Below are 19,623 nucleotides of genomic sequence, written 5' to 3' on the forward strand. Positions count from 1 at the left end.
TGCAGCCATCTGATATTTACTTTATTGTTCAAACATAATTTGGTATATCAGCTGCTTGTCTTTTAACAATTCTTTAAATTAAAGGCAAACATATACAGCTTCATCTTCAAAAACATGCAGCAGTGTAAACATGAGGTCTAGATAAAACTAGTCTGGGATAACAAAACTGTCATGACAAAAGAAAAGGAAGCATTTTGTCCATGTTTTTTCTTAAACCAGCAAAACCTTAACTTAGGGGTCATCATTTGTGACGATCCGCTGTCAAATAACCAAGATGTGTTAAAATACAGAAGCTAAAACCTGAAAAAATAAATATGATGGACTGACAACATATACATTATTTAAAAAATGCATTCCTATACATGACTATAAACTTGCATTTCTTAAAAAATAGCTGAAGAGAAGAAATGATATCCAACTTTACTGATGAGACCAAAAAACCGACTATGTGATTTTCTTGACTTAAAAACAACAGCTGCAACACTGCTTTGATATAACCAACAATCCGATTGCTCATAAAAGTTTACAGAATTTTTTTTGAGGTGACAAAAGGCTGTACGGGTAGTCTGGAGTTCCTAGGTTTGAACGATAGGGTCAGAGATGGAGTGCGCAACAGAGCTAAAGTACAGTTAATTGGCGATTTCCCCCCCTCAACCTCTCACAAAAGAAGTAAAGTCACTGTTGACCTCACGCTGTCAGATTCAATCCAGACGCACACCTCCCTGTCTTACGAACTCTCACTTCAACAGCAAACTTCACGCTATGCTATCTACCATCTCACTGGAATCACATTGGCATTGTACTGCATTTCAACGTCTAGTGTTGCACATTTACATGTTAGCAAAAGCACTCGTTTTCAGTGTTGTAGCCAGCACCCTAGGACACTAGGCCAAGTTAGCAAAACCTGAGTATGAAAACAACGAACAAGAAAAAATCATGTGCCTTTGTCGCCACTTAATAAGAGTCATAGACGCCAAACCTGAACAAAAACACTGGCTGTGCACTTGGAATAAGAAAAGACAGTAGCAACGTGTTGATATTCAACATTACAGTGATGCAAGGCTCGCTACTCTGATCCAAGCTGAATGTTTATAACTTTTGCAATCACAGACACCTTACTTTACTCCTGTCTGTGTGAAATTACTGGGTATAGCTGCTAAACGTTCAGAATCATCCTCTCTTTAAACCTCACTTTATGAAATAATGGAGAGCACACACAGCATGCAAATTTAATGAAATTCAACATCAAGTTTGCTGCTTTGGTCAGTGCTTCAGGAGCTGCAACTGCAAGACATTAAAGAAACTTAAGGACAAAGCTAACGCATTGGATGGGAACAGAAATAAAGATATTGCACCATCATGCAACTTAAAATGCAATTCAAGTATTTGATGATGCCACTGAACAAGCCTTTAGCTGAAATATGTTAATGCAGATTTGATCTCAGACGCCCTTTCTGCCCTTTTTACATTAGTGGGTCAGTAAGGCACCGGTATGTACAGTCTTGTGAAAAAAAACCAAAACCAACTTTGATCTGTGCATTACCTGTACCCAACACCACCGGTTACTCGCTACGCCTAAATATACAGCTTACATAAGTGCCTTGCAAACGTATTAACGATAATGCTTCCTTTCAATCATCCTTATTTTTGTAACATCAATTAACATAAATATAACCTCTAAACCAACAAGTGACTCTATACAACCTTTTTTTGAATATATGTTACTCATAGCCTTCCACCAGCAAAGACAGCCATCACTTGGAAGCTTTGTTGTTGAGCTCAAAGAGACCCAGGATGTCCAGCATGGCCTGTCTGATGTTGGTCCCAAAACGATGCGAGTCCTAAAAAAACAAAAGAAGAAAGAAATGCAGAAGATTCCAGTAAGCTTTTTCATTTAAAATGGCCATTAAAGAAGAAAAAAAATGGAAAATTAGTGAACTTACAGTTTCTGGGCTTGAGTGTTTGCTGGAGATGTGGAAGTTGATGTGGTTCTCACCAAGAATGATGTAGGAGATGCCATAACCATCATCAGCCACCTTGTGGGCAAAGAAAGCAAGAGAGTAGACTCTGAGCTTATCCCATACACAGTAATACATTTTTATTGCTTTAATATTTCAACTTTTTTTCTAATTTAAGGATTATACAACCTTATGTGTTTTGTTGCAGGAAAACTAACACAAACAGCTGTTAAAGACACTGTGAAAGCTGATGGACAACTTACTGGACCAAAACCACCTCCAGAGGACACATATTCTGGGTGTCTGACCAGATCGAACAGCTCAACCTGCTGCAGAGGAGTCTGGCTGGTGGACAGCTTCCATGGCTCAGACAGGACCTAAATGTAAAGATTTATGAAATCCACAGATTAAGACACATTATTGTATTGGTCGTTCGCTCGTAACTTTTTTCTATGTATGAAAAAGTTTATAAGAGCAATTATGGGCATTATTCGAGTACCTGTAACACACAAAACTTGTGAAAAGAAGCTCATACCTCCTTCAGGAAGGGTGAATCCTCTCCGAGGTATTTGGAAACCACATAGAGGCAGAAAAGGTGGCGATCGATGCCCTGTCCTGTCATTGCCAAACGGTACAAGTTTTGGTGTTTTTCTGCCGCCAGCTTGAGCAACCTGAGACGCTCTTCTCTCTGTAGAAAGAAATACGAAAGGAATAGAAGTGAAATATGACAAATAGTTTAATAACACAATAACAATAATAAAGTGAAAAAACAATAAGTAAAAAAAATCGGTAGCACATAAATGAAAGGAGGGGACTTACTGTCTCATCTCCGACCATGGCACGAACAAAGGCACAAGTCTCCACGGTGCAGGAGCGCACCGTTTCTGTTCGACCTTCCCTGAACATACGAGTCATGGAGGCTTCATAAGTCAGGCAAAACTTCCCTTTGTCCTGTTGAGAGAGTAGAATTACATTTAATTAAATCACGATTAAAAAGAGAAAACATTTTATGTAAATATATTTTTTTATGCATTAACAGTAGAAATGATTACAAAGGCCTGCGGATTTTAGGAGGTTTATGTATTATTATTAGCTATTAATTAAAATGGTGTGACCAATTAAGAAACATACCACAACTAACGTGCAACACCAATGTTTTGTGTCATATTATTAATTAAAGTGCAACATGAATAATTAAAAATAAAAGTTTTAATTCGCTATTAAATCCACTAAACACTGCTTGACTGCCTACAAATCTATGCTGGCCAGCTAGTTGTGACTGCCCTCTGCTGGAACTTAATTTAATTGCATGCGGCTGGAAAGCGCTGGCTTCTGAGAAGTTACATCTACACTTTTAAATATGAGATTGATTTTATAATATATATATATATATAAAAAACTTATTTCAGATAAGGATATGAACAGGGGAAAAAAATGGTAGGATGCGGGAACTTACTCTGTAATGGGCCAGCTGCAGGGCAATCTGGATGAAGGCATCAGGACTGGTGCGGCATTTCTTAATCAGCCCCTTTCCAAAGTCAGTGAAGGGGATAATGTGACAGTCCACGTCATCTGCCAGAGCTTTGGCTACTGTCAAAGAACTCTCGATGGCCTCCTGGCACTAGAGGAATAAAGGGAACATAACTGTATGTTTTACTCAGACAAAAATATCTATTTATATATATGCATTTTATGAAGAAACGTCAAGATGATTAAATTATTAGATTAGTTTTAGAAGCTATTTAAATCCAAAAAATAACATCCAATAAACAAACATCTATATAGTTAATTACATCCACTCTGGTGTACTTCCACATGCTTCCACAAGAGGGAATCCAAGTTCTGCTAATATAAAATTATGGTGTAAAGTAAAAGATTTTCTACCTCAGCAGGGATGGTCCACTGCAGCCTTTGAGGGCCGGGCAGGTTAGGATGGGGCTTCCCAACACAGTGACCATCTTCAGTGTATCCCAGCTTTGGATCCATGGAAAGTACATGCTGCAAGAGAGTCAACACTTTAACTCATCTCACTCAAAAGTTTCTGCTGTTTTTCTTGCAATGTCTTCTTGCAATTTTGCTTCTGTACACCACCACGTACACTAATTTTAAATTAAAAATCCTTTTTAACACTTGGATTAAAAAAAAAAAAAATCAGTAAATAACTGAATGAGTTACTGAGTCACTTAAGATGCTGTGTTAGGCATTTACTGCAGCAGTAACCTTCAGATGCGGCTTGCATGCTTAAAAGCACGCTCTATTAAGTTGAGATCTACGGCCTGAGATCTACGGTAGTTCACTTCTTGCAGGGTATATTGCCATGGTAACTACTGTCAGATCTGTCAGCTGTGAACTGTTCCAGACCAGCAGGTATGAAATCACCACCTACTGAACAATTTTCTCCAGAAAATAGCGTCACCATTCCTAGAAGTCTCTTGGACAGTGCGGGGAGTGTAGGAGGGTCTAAAGTGTTTCAGTAGTGTCTAAAGTCTGTTTCCCTGATGAGCATCAGTAATAAATTCAGAAGCAGCTTTGTTGGCCACAGTTTTGCAATAGTAATTTGTTTTTCTATAACATATGATCCTAAAAAAGGACATATCAAATTTGCATGTAAACTAAGCCTATGTTTGAATTTTGTTTTCATATTCAAACTTTACTGCCAAACGTCACTGCAGTCTGCAGAGACTCCGTCATCTGGAAGCACTTATTCTTTTATTCACAGCATGTTTAAGTGTGATATAGATTCTCTGCTGGGGATATATATTATATATATGCAGCTTGTGAAGTCTTAATAAAACTTCTGAACAAAGCACAAACTGTGCGTCACATTGTCACAGGAATGTCCATGCATTAATCTGTTGATTTAGAAAATGTTCTTCTGCTTCATTCTAATCTGCTGCCAAGTCTCTTTTACACTACTGGAATTGCAGCTATTGTAGTAAGTTTGTAGGTGACACTCATAGGGATCATTTTCTGTAGAAGAATAATCATATGATGACTCTTAGATTGGTTAGATGCTGCCAGCAGCACCACAAGCTGATAACCAGCTTCATGTGAATGCTTATCCTGATTGCCAAGGCTTAGAGTAAGTGAATCCAGATAACAGAAAGGTATCCTGGGCATGCTGAATTCAGCAGTCAGGTAACCCTGTTCCACTGGCTGCCATACATGTCCATCATAACCTGTTTCTCTCTTTCTCCATACTTCCCATTCTTCCCATCATTCTGGTACAAGTTAAGCTCGGTTTCATCTGTCTACATTTTTTTTCCAGAAATGTGCAGGTCCTTTAGATGTTTTATGACGTACAAGTATAACTTGACCTTGTTCTTAAGTATAACAAGTGCACTTTTTGCAAATCCTCTGCATTTACCTTCATGAAGGCATCTTTAGATGGTAGATTTTAACAATTTTAACAATAACACGTCTACCTCCTGACTTGGCTGTACTGGTTGTCTTTAGTAGTTGTCCAGGTGTTTTGGTGTTGCTCACCAGTAAATTACTCATTTACTAAGACATGAATGCATCAGACTGTTGGTTTGGTTACTTTTAAAGTTTTTGCTCTGATTCTTTTGATCTGTAGTGGTGCAGAGTTAAAATGACAAAACTTGTGCCTAAATATTTACGGCTTTAACTATATAATATTTCTTGTGATATTACGAGATACCGTATTTACTTTTTTCCACAAAACCAGTGACTTACCTCCCACAGATGGCCAACAATCGGAGCATCTGCCCAGGAATGCTCTGCATTCAGTCCCATCGTACCATTCTTGTAAACTATCATATTAAAGGACTTATCAAACCACCTGAAGGGTTACAAAATATTATTAGGTTAATTTGCAAACAGGTTAATGCCACAAACCTACTGAAAATTGGCCATAAAATCTATAAAGTTTATCTCCACCTGTCGTAGCATTTTCCATGGAGCAGGGACTTGGCATAAATGTCCAGAGACTTGACTGGGTTTTTTGCATCGTAGCGCTGCTCTGTATCATCGAGGGTGAGGAAGAAGGCTGCCTTTTCTACAGCATCCAGAGACTGCTTGTTCTTTCCACGGCTGAAGAACATCTCACGGGCCTTTGCCCACGGTGTCCTAACAAGGTAAAAACAAAAAATATGTTCAAAAAGTAAAGCATAGACATAACTGCATGAGTGTAAAATATGTTCTTTTAATCTTTCTAACAGAAAGCATATAAAAGCTGGAGCTAAGTGTCATTTTACATAAATACGCGTACATTTTTCTTTGTCAGTATGAGAAAACTGTGAGCCGTCAATACCACACTCTTTATTACTCCGTAAAAATGTATTTTACTAAGCTTTTAGAAAATGCTTGTGAAATCGCTTTTAATTAAATTGCTTTTTAATTACAGCTGCACTTCAAACAAAACAAGTTAGTGGTTAATCTTGTTGCCATGCTTGAAATATGATACATGCCCAGGCCCATATTATTAGCCTATTTTAACATGACTTTGATGTCTCTTTGATTTCAGGTTTATTTTCTTTATTTCAAATAGCAATTTGCAATCACATTTTTAATTTCTTAAAATATATCTTTCAAAATAAAGTTTAAATTCTACCAGGAGTTTTTGAAGAATACCAAACTCACTGATTCAGCCTATGACCACTGTAAATGTCCACGCATTGCCTACATTGCTGTACTTCCTGTCATGCTACAGCTTAAAAAGTAAAATTGTGTGGCCTCATCAATCCTGGCTCCAGCTTATTCTGCAATGATACCCACCTATCCCCTGCAGTGAGTGCTGCTAGTCTCTCCTCTCCTGGCAAGGGCTCCGACTTGTCTGCCAAGATCCTCTCCATCTGCTGCTCGATCTCCCGTGGCAACAGCAGCCGGCCATCATAAAACATCCACACCTTGAAGTAACGTCCCTTATGGTACACAACTATGTGTTTGCTCTCATTCACGTGCTGAAGGGTGTCTAGTGGAGAAAGAACAATGACAGGAAGAGAGAAAACAGGAAAACAAGAAAGACAGATGAAGAAAATCTGTGGTTGTGGGGGAGAAGGGTATATTTATATTTGTACATGTGTTGTGTTTTTTCTTTTTAAATAAAAGAACTTGCATACCACACATCATGTGGGTGACTTGTGTGTATAATCAGAAATGCATGTTGTTTAATGCCAACATCTTTGTGAAAAGGGAGAAATAATTATAGAAATATCAAATATCAAGTGGATGTTGCATTATTTTATTTCTGGTAGCAATACAGATGTTAGTGAACAGTAATTTGCCCCAGAAGTAAAAAGATGTGATATCCAGTTTTCTTTTAAAAGAAAAACATAATTCATTTACACAATACAAAAACTAAGGCGGGTTGAAATGAGGAGTGCAGCAAGTGGATGAAAAAGGGAAGGACTGGGAACAAGAATGTAGTTGGGAACACAATGCTTGTTTGAACAACAATGTGAACAAATGTGGGAAGCCAGTTTCAAAGCTTTACTTGCATAATCTCATTGCTACTGTGTTATTTTACTACAAATTTGGAGCTTGAGCACTCAAACAAGCAATGTACTTGGTACTGGTAGGATAAAGGGAAACAAATACTTACACCAAGAACAAGCCAAATAATAATATTTAGCCTACTGTAGTTTCTTATAGTAAGGACCTCCATCAGTATGAGTATTCTGGGCCCAGTATACCACAGGGCTGAATTGGAAAGCCGTTCTAATCACTGCAGCAACTCAGATCTTTCTGCTTACAAAGACACTGAATACAACTTATTTTATTAAATTTATTTTTAAAAGCACACTACATTTTTCTATTTTTTAAATGCCTTCAGTCTAAAAAGGTAGCGTTAAATACCTTCTGCTGGGTCCCATGTGGCTGCTAAGCAACACAATTTATTATTATTGTACATTTATTATTGTCTTGGCCTCGAGTCTTTCAGGTTTGAGTTTTTAAACTTAACTGCTCGTAATCTTGATTAGAGGATTTTTACCTCTTCTAAGAAGCTTATATTTTTTGTAGTAGTTGCGTGCACGTCATTGTGCCTGTAAACACGGCACCTCAAAAAGTTTGGAATGAATCAAAGTAAACACTTGCTGATTTTCACTGCTTTACTTTACTTCTTAAATTACGTTTAAAAAGAATAATTTTATGTATTACAGAAATTCAATCTACAAGGCCAGAACAATGTAATCTGATCCATTTTTTTATAAAGTTTCCAATTAAGTCATTTTAAAAACAGGTAAAGTCATGTACTTTAAAACAAATGAATACATCCCACTGTTTTTGACAGCATTGTTTTAGTTAATTGCAGTTTGCAGGATTTTTTATTAATGTATAGCTCTCTTTGGGTCCTGACACAGCAAAAAAAACAGTTATTTTCATATTTATTTTCTAACTGCACTGTCATGAATTTTAACATTTAACATGCAAACTAAGAGTAGACTCTGAGATGTAGCTCTTGTGTTTTTTTGCACTTTCTATGACCATTGCACGTTCTTATCTTGGGGTTAATTTGCTGAGGCATCCCTTCTTGGGAAGACTGTGAGACTGTGTTAACACACAGCAGAATATTCCAGACCAGCAAGCAGAAAGAAAACAACAAGTTCTAAATTTATACAGGTGATCACACTTGTTAATGACAAATTAATCACATTTGATTAACTGCACCTGTCTACTACTAACTCCTTTAATTCCTATGGCAGCAGTAACAGTGTACTTAATGTTTTCCAGGACTGTGAAAACATTATTCTTATAATTCTTTCGTAAACTGTGTATTATAGTAAATACATATTCTGCATATTTTATTTGCATGAAAAATATACTTCTTTTATTTATTTATCTAAGACTGTTTGTCTTCTAAAACTTATGAACTATATTTCAGTGACATGCAAATTAGTCCTAGAATGTGCACACAGCAGCACACATGCATTATCAATTCATAGAGGTCAGACTTCCAACTCAAACTGATGGACAAATGTCCTGAGGAAAAGTACAGTTGGAGTAGAGGAGGCGCCAGCTAAAGACTCTACCTGTTTCTACACCTGGGACACGAGTCGTGTTGAACATATGCTCGTATTGGGCTGAGCACATGGGAATAGTGTGTAGGAGCATGAGCTGAAAAGCAAAAGGGGAGAGTCAAACACAAAGAGATGACAAACTAATTTACTAAAATTCCAGAGAGAGCCGCAGCAGACACACACCTACATGACCAGGAGACTGGATGAAGTGCAGTGGGAGTGATGAGGATTGGTTTGATAAGCAAGGTTTCCAGGGAAAGAGACATGAGCGGAGTCCAGAAACCAGTGGCTTACTATCTCAAATACACCAGCAAAGCCCTGATGCAACAGTATTTTTTAAGAGAAATTTGAAAGCTTTTAGAATATTGTGACATAATGTATCACCTAAACAAATGTGAACATTCCTATGTATTAAAGCCAATAACAGCACAGGGCTGTGCTGATGAGAACGAGTATAGTAATCAGGGTTTCCAAAGGCTATTGCAATGAACATGACCAGGGTCACAGGGGAGAGGGGGGAGAGGGCACGATGGAGACGTGCCCTCCTCTTACCTGTCTCCACACCGGGGATGCGGGAGGTGTTAAACATTCTCTCCCACTGAGCTGAACACAGAGGAACCTTGTTCGCCAGCAAGTATATCTAACGCAGCGTCCGGCACAAAACAGTAAAACAGAGACAATCGAGTGTGAGTCTGTAACAGAGCTAGCTCATGCAATGGTCTTTGCATAAATGCATACAGTTGGATTTGGTGAAAGGTAAGTGGGCATTTTCACAACATATTTTGCTATTGTGCAAGTGTAAGAATTTGCACTTAGGCATCATGCAGCTTGGTGAAGGCAAGGGGCTGACGGGGATGCAGGAATAAATGGCACTGGGGTGGGTTAGTTTCTTTACTAAGCTTTTAGAAAATGCCTGTGATATTGCATTGTTGGTAATTACAACTGCACTTCAAACAAGCAAGCAGAAAGCACAGTGCATGGTTAGTTACGGTGAGCTGAGGGTGACAGAGTATAAATATAATAATTCGTGAGACTGTGGATAACAAACTTACATCAAAGCACACAAGAAATGGTCGTTAAAAGATAAGCAGCTTTTCATTGTAAACTTAAAAGGAAAACACACTGAGATAATACCTATTAATCAGTAAAGTATGAGTTAAATATTTACATGGAGCCAGTGTGAATGAGTAGGAAATTTATATTACAACTATGTACGCTTCACATAGTTCAACAAATCATTAAATGTCAAACAGAGGAGCTCTGTACTCACAGGTTTGATCTGAGCTCTGTCCAGTTTTCTCCTGTACAGCATGATAGAATGAATGGCGTTACCTGCCCTGGCAGCCTGGACGGAGGTCGGGAACACGTACAGGAAATCCTGGAGAAACAGAGATGATCAATAAGAAGTTCTCACATCTTCCTACAGCTTGTGAGGCAACAGAAACATAATAACTACCACTTAAGCTGCACATTTAACCTGTGCATTAAAAAAGTCAGATTGTTGCTTTGTTTTAACTGAATCTTTGTTCATCGTTGGTAAACACAAATGTGTGACCAGTTTTGAAGGTGCACTCAATGTGGAGTGAGGTGTGTACCGTAGTGCAGTGAATCCTGTGCTAAATTCTTGGCATTGTTATTGTTGTAGTTCCACCGATAGATCACACTAAGCAAGTTGCCAACGTCTTATCTAAAGCTGTGCACTTGTACTTTTGATAGCTGATTAATTTATTGAGTAATATGTTGTTCTAAATATTACAACAATACCATAAACATTTGCAGCTCTGTTTTGTTTTAACCTGTTGTAGCACCATTAGTCTTTCAAATATGTAAGCCTAAAGACTGAGATGGCTCATCTGGGAACAGGGACAGTATAGAAACTCCTTCCTTCTTGCTCTCTTACTCACAAGAGAATAATCTACACATCTGACAATTTTTTTCCACTAGATGCCTTTCGTTTCCAACACTTTCAGCAATTTGCGCTTCGACTTGTCTCAAACCACAGACTTTTCGAGATGTTAGCCGAATGTGTTATCCACTAAACTATACATCTGGCAGCACGTGTGGTTTTAATTTTTGGACACACTGGAGTTGTGACTTAATTAAGAGGATGAGTTGTTTACTATGTCAGATGATGAGAAAATGTGTCTTTTATGTCAATTTACACTTTGCCTATTCATACTGTATTGTCTTAAAAAAGAAAATCCAAAGAAAATGATCTTAGGTGTGATCTAGATTGTACAACTCAGTCTGCAAACTGGTCTTTGAACTTGAAGTCTGCAGCTAGCTTAAATCAAACCTCAGATAATGTGTTGTTCTTACAACAGGTAAAAGCTAGAATTGATACAAATGCAATCTGGCCTTTGATTCATTGTAGTTATTTTGGTCAAAGACAATTTGCATAGAGTATAAAGAGGGTTTGTAAGCAAGAGCATGGATCCATTTTTGTTCCGGTTTTAGTGACAGATTTACGATTAACAACTGCACACAACTGACACATTTGCAGTGTCCTGACTTTGTCACTGATCCAGGTAAAAAAATGGGAGGTTTAGATTTATGCAGACACTGCGGCCAGTCAACCCATCCACAAAGTACAGATGCTGTAATTAGGTGATTGGCTGCCAGGATTCTGAAGACTTGACGTCTTTAACTCCAAGACTACAAGACTTCAGCTATAACTTGCCCTGAGAAATTATAATAAAGTATATTATTACTCGTGGACACACGAGGGTTAATGTTGCAGAATGCATATCATTAGGGTACATAGAAAGATTTCAAGTTATTAAACTCTAAGTTACAAATTAGATTATGTGTGTAGCACAGAAATACTCTCATTCAAAAGCCAAATATGAAAATCGAAGTTAAAGGAAGACAGTTGAGTTACATTTTAGACAGTTCACACGTAGAAACAAACTGAAAGTGTTCGTTCCATTCATTCAAAATCATAAACTCAGAGGTCGTAGTTTTTTGTTATTTGTGCTGTTCTTATCCAGTATATATATAGTAGCAATAAATAAATTAGTCTCAAATGTTGAGTTTCGTTTTGCAGATAGTGCCGTGAAGCTGCTCGAGTGTTTGCGTTACAGTTTTTTTTCTTTTACAACATTGTGTAACAAGTATGTCACAAGATAACTGCTGATTACTCTGCAAAACTTAAAGATCACACACAAAGAGTTAATAATTAAAAGGCTAAAAGGGTTTGTATGCAATTCACAACCATCCACGCTTTTGGGGGTCAAAGTGGTGATAAACGGGTCACGTTAAAATGAAAACTGCTCAAATTGGAGCTTTTGGGATTTAGCCAGGTGTCAGGGAAAAAAATAAAAACCCACACACAAAATGCCTTCAAACACTCAGACCATCATGAGGAGACTACCTCACTATTACCTAACGGAGGTGGAGTTGCCTTACCATGGCATAATAGTTACTGTTCACCATGATAGGTCCACGGCCTCTCAGGTAAATATACTCTTCCCACCAGTCACTGACCTGTGACAGGCAGAGAGAAGGGGGGGGAACAAACAGAAGTTTTCAATGCATTGCTTTTCAGGGTAAGACTGACCTAAGAATCATGACAGTGTGAAAAGTCAGAGAAGAGGAACTCACATAGTTGGACGCCCACCAGGACTTGAGTTTAAGGTACCACTGCAGCCTCGGACCCAGATTCTTCTCAAAGTCTTGAGTCAGGCCTTTCATTCGTTCAAACTGCTGATCATCCATCAGTGGGCGCACTGACTCCAAGTACTGAAAACACCAGAAAAATCAAGGTAAGAAAGAGTGAAGCAAAGAGTATCTGACTTAACAAAGAGCACAAAGGGCAGGGAAAAAAAAGGAGCACACAGTGTCTTCTCAGACAGACAATCACAGGCAAGAAGATCACTTTCCAGTCACTGCCCTGCACCACAGAGTCAAAGCCTGAGGGAATGTGTAAATGAATTTAAATCAGTACCTTTAAGGCTTTTTTGTTTATATGCAGCTCCAGTATATTGCATGTTTGGTTTTTTTTTTGTTTTTTTTTTTTGGGGGGTGGGGGGGTAATCTTAACTGGTATCCTCAATGAAAACCTAGAAGTTTTTTGCTCTTCAAAATGCAACTTTGGTGCCAGTCCAAAGCCTAGCACCTTTATCAGCATGATCATCAATGTAGATAAAAACACCAGATAAGAAATTACCCTTTTGCAGGTGTCCTTGATAGAAGGAACAGGTAGTCGTGGCAGAGAGTTCTGGAAACTGTACAGCATTGGTTTCCGGCCAGAGAACACCTTCACTAGAACCTGGATAAGCAGAGAGATAAGGCAGTTTGAAGTGATGTTTTGCTTCACCTGGAAACCAGCAAGGTACGAGGCAAAGTCCAAAGACATAACCAGCAGTAAATAACAAGATGACACAAGTAGCACTTTGAGTATGGCCTCCACAAGATTTGCATTGTATCTCTGCCTGGACCTAATTGTCATAGCAAGTGACTAATTTTTGAACCTTAATAGCATTATAATTTAGCAATAATTACCTGCTGTTTAGAACTCATCTTATAAGTAAAACAAGCACACATGATTATAATAATGTTTAAAATATAGTATAAAACCTCAGCCCTGTTTAATGTAGAACATTTTATTCAGCATATGACCAGTGAAGACACTCACAAGTGCTTAATAACACTGTTGCAAAAACAGCATTGTTTATTCAAGGCAATAAGGTCAATCTCTATGACATTCTACCAATTAGCTCCTCTTCAGTGACTGGAACAATGGAGCACATTATCTCACCATCCAAATGCGACTCGACCAGGACAAGGAGCCATGACGTTCTTCCATCCATCCATGCCATGACAGCAAGGACTTGAGGACAGTCCTCATAATCATTATTATGGTAACCCACAGGCTCGTGCCCACTAGAATTCCTCCGACTATCCTCTGGCTGTCTGTGGACATATATCGGCTGTGGACAGAGAACGAAACAGGAGGAAGGACAATATAATGTTAAAAATTTAACTGCAGAGTGGACACAAATTATGGTTTTGCTTAATAGGGCTTTACAAGACTAAGTATGTTTTTGTAAGTTAGTAATCTAACTGAAGAATAAGTAAAGTGCTATGATGTTCAAAGTCATTGTATAAACAATTAATTATCAACCTTGGCCAAATGAGCAATCTAAGACTGCACTACACTACAACAGCGTAGTGAAAACATGGGGCAATTACTGTCACACAGCTACTTCCTGACTTGGCGATGTCCAAAGTCAGCAAAGACAGACTGACTCATGACTGATAAATGATGTATGTTATTTGCTCTGATAGGAGGACTAAAACATTTTGATGAATTTACTGTCAGCAGTAAAGTCCTAAACCGCTGTTATGTAGTGTAGCCAAGGTTAATGAGGACAGATCTGATCATGCAGTAGATTTTTCTGTATTTGTAACTTAAAGGTTTCAAACATTTTAACACCAACAGGTTGTACTTGTTACTAAAACAAAAAAGAAGGTTCCAGTACTCTTAATATTTCAGACATTCTTCAATAAATTTAAAAAAAAAAAAAAAAAAACACCATCAAAGAACAGCCGACTTGACTTGAGAGCACTGTGGATAAGAAAAACATTAAAGGCTTTGCGTGTTCAAGACATGGTTGCACAGTATTACTAAACATGATCAACATTGTTGGCAAATTATAAAATCAGTTGTGGCAGGTAGCTGGAAGAAAATGTGTAGCAAACAGACTAGTTTACAGACTCATGTAACACACAGACCTGTATGAAGCATGCGCATTATTGCAAATGTTGTAACATCTTTAAGTATGAGTCAAACACACTCCATTGCCAACGCATTTGGCAAAATACCTGCTTCCAGCCAAACAACACCTAGCTAATTCCCACTGCATTTGTTTACCTGCTTTCTCACTTATCATTGTGCCACTATGTAAAGAAATGCGCATGGTAGTTAGGGTTATACTTAGAAACAATCTACTTTAGAAAACACTAATAAAAGTTATTATTTTTTAATAGGAAAAAAATTGTACAAAAAGCCATATAATACCAGGATATCACCTCGTGGGATCAGCTTACCTGATGGGCATATGCTGACCCAGCTTGGTAAACAGCCCCAAAGATGGATCCAGCTGTTTAAATTTATTGTAAGCCATGTAGGACCCAACCACTATGGAGAACCCAGCTGGGCTGCCCGGGTACACACCAGTCATTATCCCATTCTGTGGAAATGTAAGTCAAATTGGGGATTAAAGAGGTCATATAGGGCCAAGGAGATAAAATTAAATTACTTCATAACATGTTATCATGAGTCATGAGGATACATGTGACAAATCATTAATTACATACATGAAACAAAAGAGGAATGTGTGAAAATGCTAGCAGGTCTTTGGGTTTGAGTCATTCACTATGGCGGTGTGTAAACAGATAACTAGGCCAAAGGCTAGGACACAAAGAACGGGCAGGAAGGTTAGTGTCACAGCTGACTGTTTGTGTGAGAGTCTATGACCTTCTAGTGTGAGCAACCTAATAAACAACAAAGAATTACTTGGGATCTTGTAATGTTAAATAGAAAAGAGCTGTAATGTTGTGTGCATAGCCATTACTATACATAAAACCTCTGAACTTTGCTCTTTGGTTATTTTAATGCCTCCCACCTTGAAGCGAACAAATCTTTTCTTCCAGGAGTGGATGCCAGAGAGGTAGACTTGGCGAAGAGCCTCATGAGACAGGTGTAGATCAATGCCTTCAGGGGTGACTGTGAACTGAAAGGCCACCGCCTGGTGCGCTTCTGCCATGGTGGCTACTGATGTACAGGGTCACTGAGGACAGTAAGAGCAAACAGTAATATTAGCAAAGTGAGAGTTTGAATAAAGTTTATGCCAAAGATTTAAGGACCATGTCAATCAACAACTGATCCAAATCTTCATTCTTGTTCCTACAAACTCTTCTTCACACAGCTAAACACAGATAGTAACTTCAAGAGTGGTTACACACTACAAGGTTCAACACAGCGTGTTGATCTCTAGACAAGGCTGTGAATGATTGGTGTAAGCCAAATATCAGAACTATCCCTCAGCTTCTATCAGTGTCTTGAAAGCATTTGTCCAACACTGCCGATTATCTACCATTTTTAGATGTAATCTGTTTATCTGCAGGGAATCAGCCACAGGGTTAAAAGGGTTGCTGCTGGACTTCTAAAACAGTTGAATGCAGTTTCACTGACACCTGCACAGTCACTCACACAATCTAGGTTTAAAGGCAAAACTAGTGCTAGTTTTAAATGTGGAGCAGTTGTGCACAAGCACAAAGCAATCCATCTGTCATGTGAGGAAGCACCGACACAAATATTTTTAAAAACCCACTTCAAAAATAGAAATTGTGACTAAAGCACAAATCATTTTTAATTATTATTATTACTTTTTTGCATTAGAAAGAATTCACAATGGGCACTGCTCTCAGCTTGGTAAGGATCATAAAAAACTGTGTATCCCTTTTAGCAACTGTTGTGATTGGATTAGCGTCCTTCACAAAATGAAAGTCATGTGTATGTTTTTAACTAAACAGGCTCCTGCAAACTGAGATCAGAGGCCACACACAGGTGGGTGACCCCTTACAAATGTCTGAACTCTGAACTGGTTATACTGGTAGTCCAACATAACTGATGTTTGGCATGAGGCCTGTCTTGTTTTAAAACCGTCAACCCTAATCAAGATATGGCTGCATAAATAAATAAAGTAAATCTTTTCAGCTACCATAATTATCTACCCCACCCATTCGTTTTGGAAAAATTTGAAACTAACTTGTCTCAGTAAAAGGCAACACTGGGAAGTAACCTTGACCAAAGCAATGTCTGGTCTATTGTATTTGAACAAGTGGGTCTTCCAGCTTACTTACTATAAAAGACTCCATTGTAGTTTGTATATTTATGAGGCAACCAAGAAAACAATTAACATGATGCTTTTTTATGAACAAATGAGAACCAGTTGCTAGCGCCCTGGATATATATTTTTATTTAGATTTAATTGTTTCTTGCTACAAACAGAAAGCAACTGAATTAAAAATGCTTTATTGGCTTAGAAGAAACATGAATGAACTTGACAAGCTGTGCACAAATTCTGTTATATTTTAAACATAGTTTATAAGACTTCCTCAAATAATTCTTCTAATACACAGATCATCTGCTTTGTCATAAATTTACCATGGAATAAACCTGAAAATGACGAGCATGATTCAGGTTTTACAGATTCAGAAGAAAATTAATGAAGCCCTTATTTCCAAAGAGATGTCTCTCTGCAAAGACCATCTTCTTTTAAAGGATTTCTATCTTTTTTCCTTTTTTTGTTACAGGGTCCACTTTTATTTCATTCAATGAGAGCACTCTGAAAGCAGTACACGTCGCTTCTTCCACTCCTCTGAAGGAACAGCATCCACAGAGCAGCGTTTCAGCAGCCAGTCCCCTCCCCCCAGCTACTTTCCAACATCACATGATCCACCCTGTGCTGCAGAAACTAGGGGAAAGGTCGCAGCACAGCGCCGCTTAGATGCCGCGTAAAACTGGCAACACAGTACTCAAGAATCGTCCTGTGCCACCCAGCACAGTCAAATGTGGTAACAAAGGAGCCACTGAAAACATAGCCTTTGCTGTGGATGTCGTATAACCGGCGATAAACATTTAGGTCTTTGCAACCATTGCAACTAGCCCTTGTCTTTATGCAGTTACTGTACTACTGTCTGCATTATCATTATGGCTGCAAACACCACACTCACCCCATAAAACCAACCGTCATTACCGAACACTTACAGGCTCATAAGCTAGGCCCACATATGCCGGTTACATTTGTAAAATTATATCAAATATCCTCCCACGTGGTCTAAGTGAAATTAGGTCACCAGTGTGTAACCTGGACATAAACATAGTACGTGTTATTTATTTATAATAACAAATAATTAACCCTCCCGGTCCTATAAATTGTGTTTTATTGTAGTTTATGAATGTAAACACGCTCCTACAACAAGGACACCACAAGCCAGCTTTTGCTGACCTTCACAGGTAGGTGACATTTATACCCACACCCTTCACTACATGTGTCCTCTGGTGCAATCAAATAATTTGCTCTCTAAGGTTCACGTCCGCGTTACTCTACATTACAGTTACATGCGTTTTATAATGCGATGGCCACTAAAAGGCCTTTATTTGGACTTTTGCCGACATAAATGTTAGGAACAAGAACATAGGAATCACCAGGGGAGTCTAACATGAGAAGCAATATCAAAAACAAAGAAAGAAAGAAAAGTCATGACAGGTGAAATGTTTATATTCATACAGATATGCAGTAGAGGCCTCTTTGACATGCATTCCCATGACCTGTTAAAATAGCTTTGAGTGCAATGGACCGTTTCAGTGGTTTAGGCAGGATGCTTACATTGAAGTTGATCTCTGGTTTCTGTAGGCCAAGCTGCCACACAGAAAACCTGCAGCTGCGTGAGTGGGTGAGGGAAATGGCCTGAACGCCATGCAAACACCTCACAGCTCCACACACTACGCCGACAAGGTACTGCAACAAATTGACAGTCACGGATTTCACTTGTCTAGCCTGTAATATTTCCCCCCGTAGCGCACGTAGCTCTGCATTTTCCCCAACTAATTCCAAAGGAGCACAGAAGAGAGACGGAGAAAGAAAACAGTGTCATGAGAGGCCGCTACGCACTAAGAAAAAGAAAATACGCACAAAGCTTTGTTGTCAGCGTGGAAGAGCAAAACTTACAGTTGTGAGGAGGATGTGACTCTGGCTGGCTGTCGGCAGGAACTGCTAACGTTTAACACTCCTTATGAATGAGAGCGCAGACTTGTATACACGGACTGCCCATTTTGCTACGTCACATATCTCAATTTTCGGCGGCCTCCGTATATAAAGGTGGTTAAAACAGCGCCCCCCTGAGGACTCCCGCTCTACAGAAACTATGACAGCTGGTAACCTGTGCAAAGACATTACGCTGGAGATGGGATCAGTGACACCATGACCATGCCATAACAGGTGAAATGTGGGCTGTTAAGTAGTGTATGGGGTTGAATATAATGTCATGGTGCAATCCTGTTAGAGCTGATAAGGCTGTTTAATGCTTATTACAGTATGACAGGTGTACAACTGAATTTTATGGCAAAGTTATAAATGATCTTTATATAAAATTGTCAAATTGTAAGATCCGTTGTGGAAGAGCTCTGATTTCAGCTTTTGAATGAGTGTTTGGGGTGCAGAATATGGAATTTGCCCTTGATGGTGAGGTGGGTGGAGTTCTTCGTTGTTGATCTTTGAGCTGGTTAGTTTATGATCATCCTCAAAATGAAAATTTGCCCTGGTCATGTAAGCTACTTTTCTTTAAACGTGTCAGGAAATCAAACTCCATTCCTCCATGAAGTTTGTAGGTCAAAGAGGCTCTTTACTCAATATCTCTCAACTAACAATGTTATTCCATTCACTGCTCCACACTGGGAACGCCACTTGTATCTACGAGTTCATTGTTTGTTCTTGGCAAGCTTCAATGCCCCACACTGATATCCAATACATGGAATGAGGAGATAATGTTGGGGAAAGTGTATGTTTGATAGAAATAAACTGCTTTCTTCAGTTCTCAGTGTACTGATAGCTGATAATGAATTTATGTTAAGCCACCCACTGTTTGTATAGGTGACAAGGTGGGTGGGTTGTTTT

At 38.7% G+C, this 19,623-nt stretch overlaps 1 protein-coding gene across 3 annotated transcripts in view; it reads right to left on the bottom strand.

Moving 5' to 3' along the window:
* The window catches only part of cpt1ab (carnitine palmitoyltransferase 1Ab (liver)), a 21,957-nt gene continuing 2,334 nt past the window's right edge, over positions 1-19,623 (bottom strand). Inside the window, exons 1-19 of one of the 3 annotated variants that reach the window (XM_086298179.1) lie at positions 18,679-18,788; positions 15,568-15,732; positions 14,990-15,132; positions 13,698-13,869; positions 13,107-13,208; positions 12,542-12,679; positions 12,347-12,424; positions 10,209-10,316; positions 8,951-9,035; positions 6,696-6,891; positions 5,859-6,047; positions 5,655-5,760; positions 3,843-3,956; positions 3,415-3,579; positions 2,778-2,909; positions 2,494-2,646; positions 2,222-2,335; positions 1,944-2,036; positions 1-1,841 (exon numbers count right to left, since the gene is read on the bottom strand). In XM_086298179.1, the coding sequence (XP_086154305.1) occupies positions 1,755-1,841; positions 1,944-2,036; positions 2,222-2,335; positions 2,494-2,646; positions 2,778-2,909; positions 3,415-3,579; positions 3,843-3,956; positions 5,655-5,760; positions 5,859-6,047; positions 6,696-6,891; positions 8,951-9,035; positions 10,209-10,316; positions 12,347-12,424; positions 12,542-12,679; positions 13,107-13,208; positions 13,698-13,869; positions 14,990-15,132; positions 15,568-15,708 (2,316 nt within the window). In that variant the 5' untranslated portion in view covers positions 15,709-15,732; positions 18,679-18,788 and the 3' untranslated portion in view covers positions 1-1,754. Of the gene's footprint in view, positions 1,842-1,943; positions 2,037-2,221; positions 2,336-2,493; positions 2,647-2,777; positions 2,910-3,414; positions 3,580-3,842; positions 3,957-5,654; positions 5,761-5,858; positions 6,048-6,695; positions 6,892-8,950; positions 9,036-9,490; positions 9,579-10,208; positions 10,317-12,346; positions 12,425-12,541; positions 12,680-13,106; positions 13,209-13,697; positions 13,870-14,989; positions 15,133-15,567; positions 15,733-18,678; positions 18,789-19,623 lie in introns of those variants that run through there. The other 2 variants (XM_086298177.1, XM_086298178.1) reach the window with 2 other exon arrangements.

This window comes from Aulonocara sp. 'chitande type north' Nkhata Bay, linkage group LG7 (assembly GCF_057382095.1).
Source record: "Aulonocara sp. 'chitande type north' Nkhata Bay isolate Kocher_YH1m ecotype deep benthic linkage group LG7, A_spYH_male_GT1.1, whole genome shotgun sequence".
Lineage (NCBI taxonomy): Eukaryota > Metazoa > Chordata > Actinopteri > Cichliformes > Cichlidae > Aulonocara > Aulonocara sp. 'chitande type north' Nkhata Bay.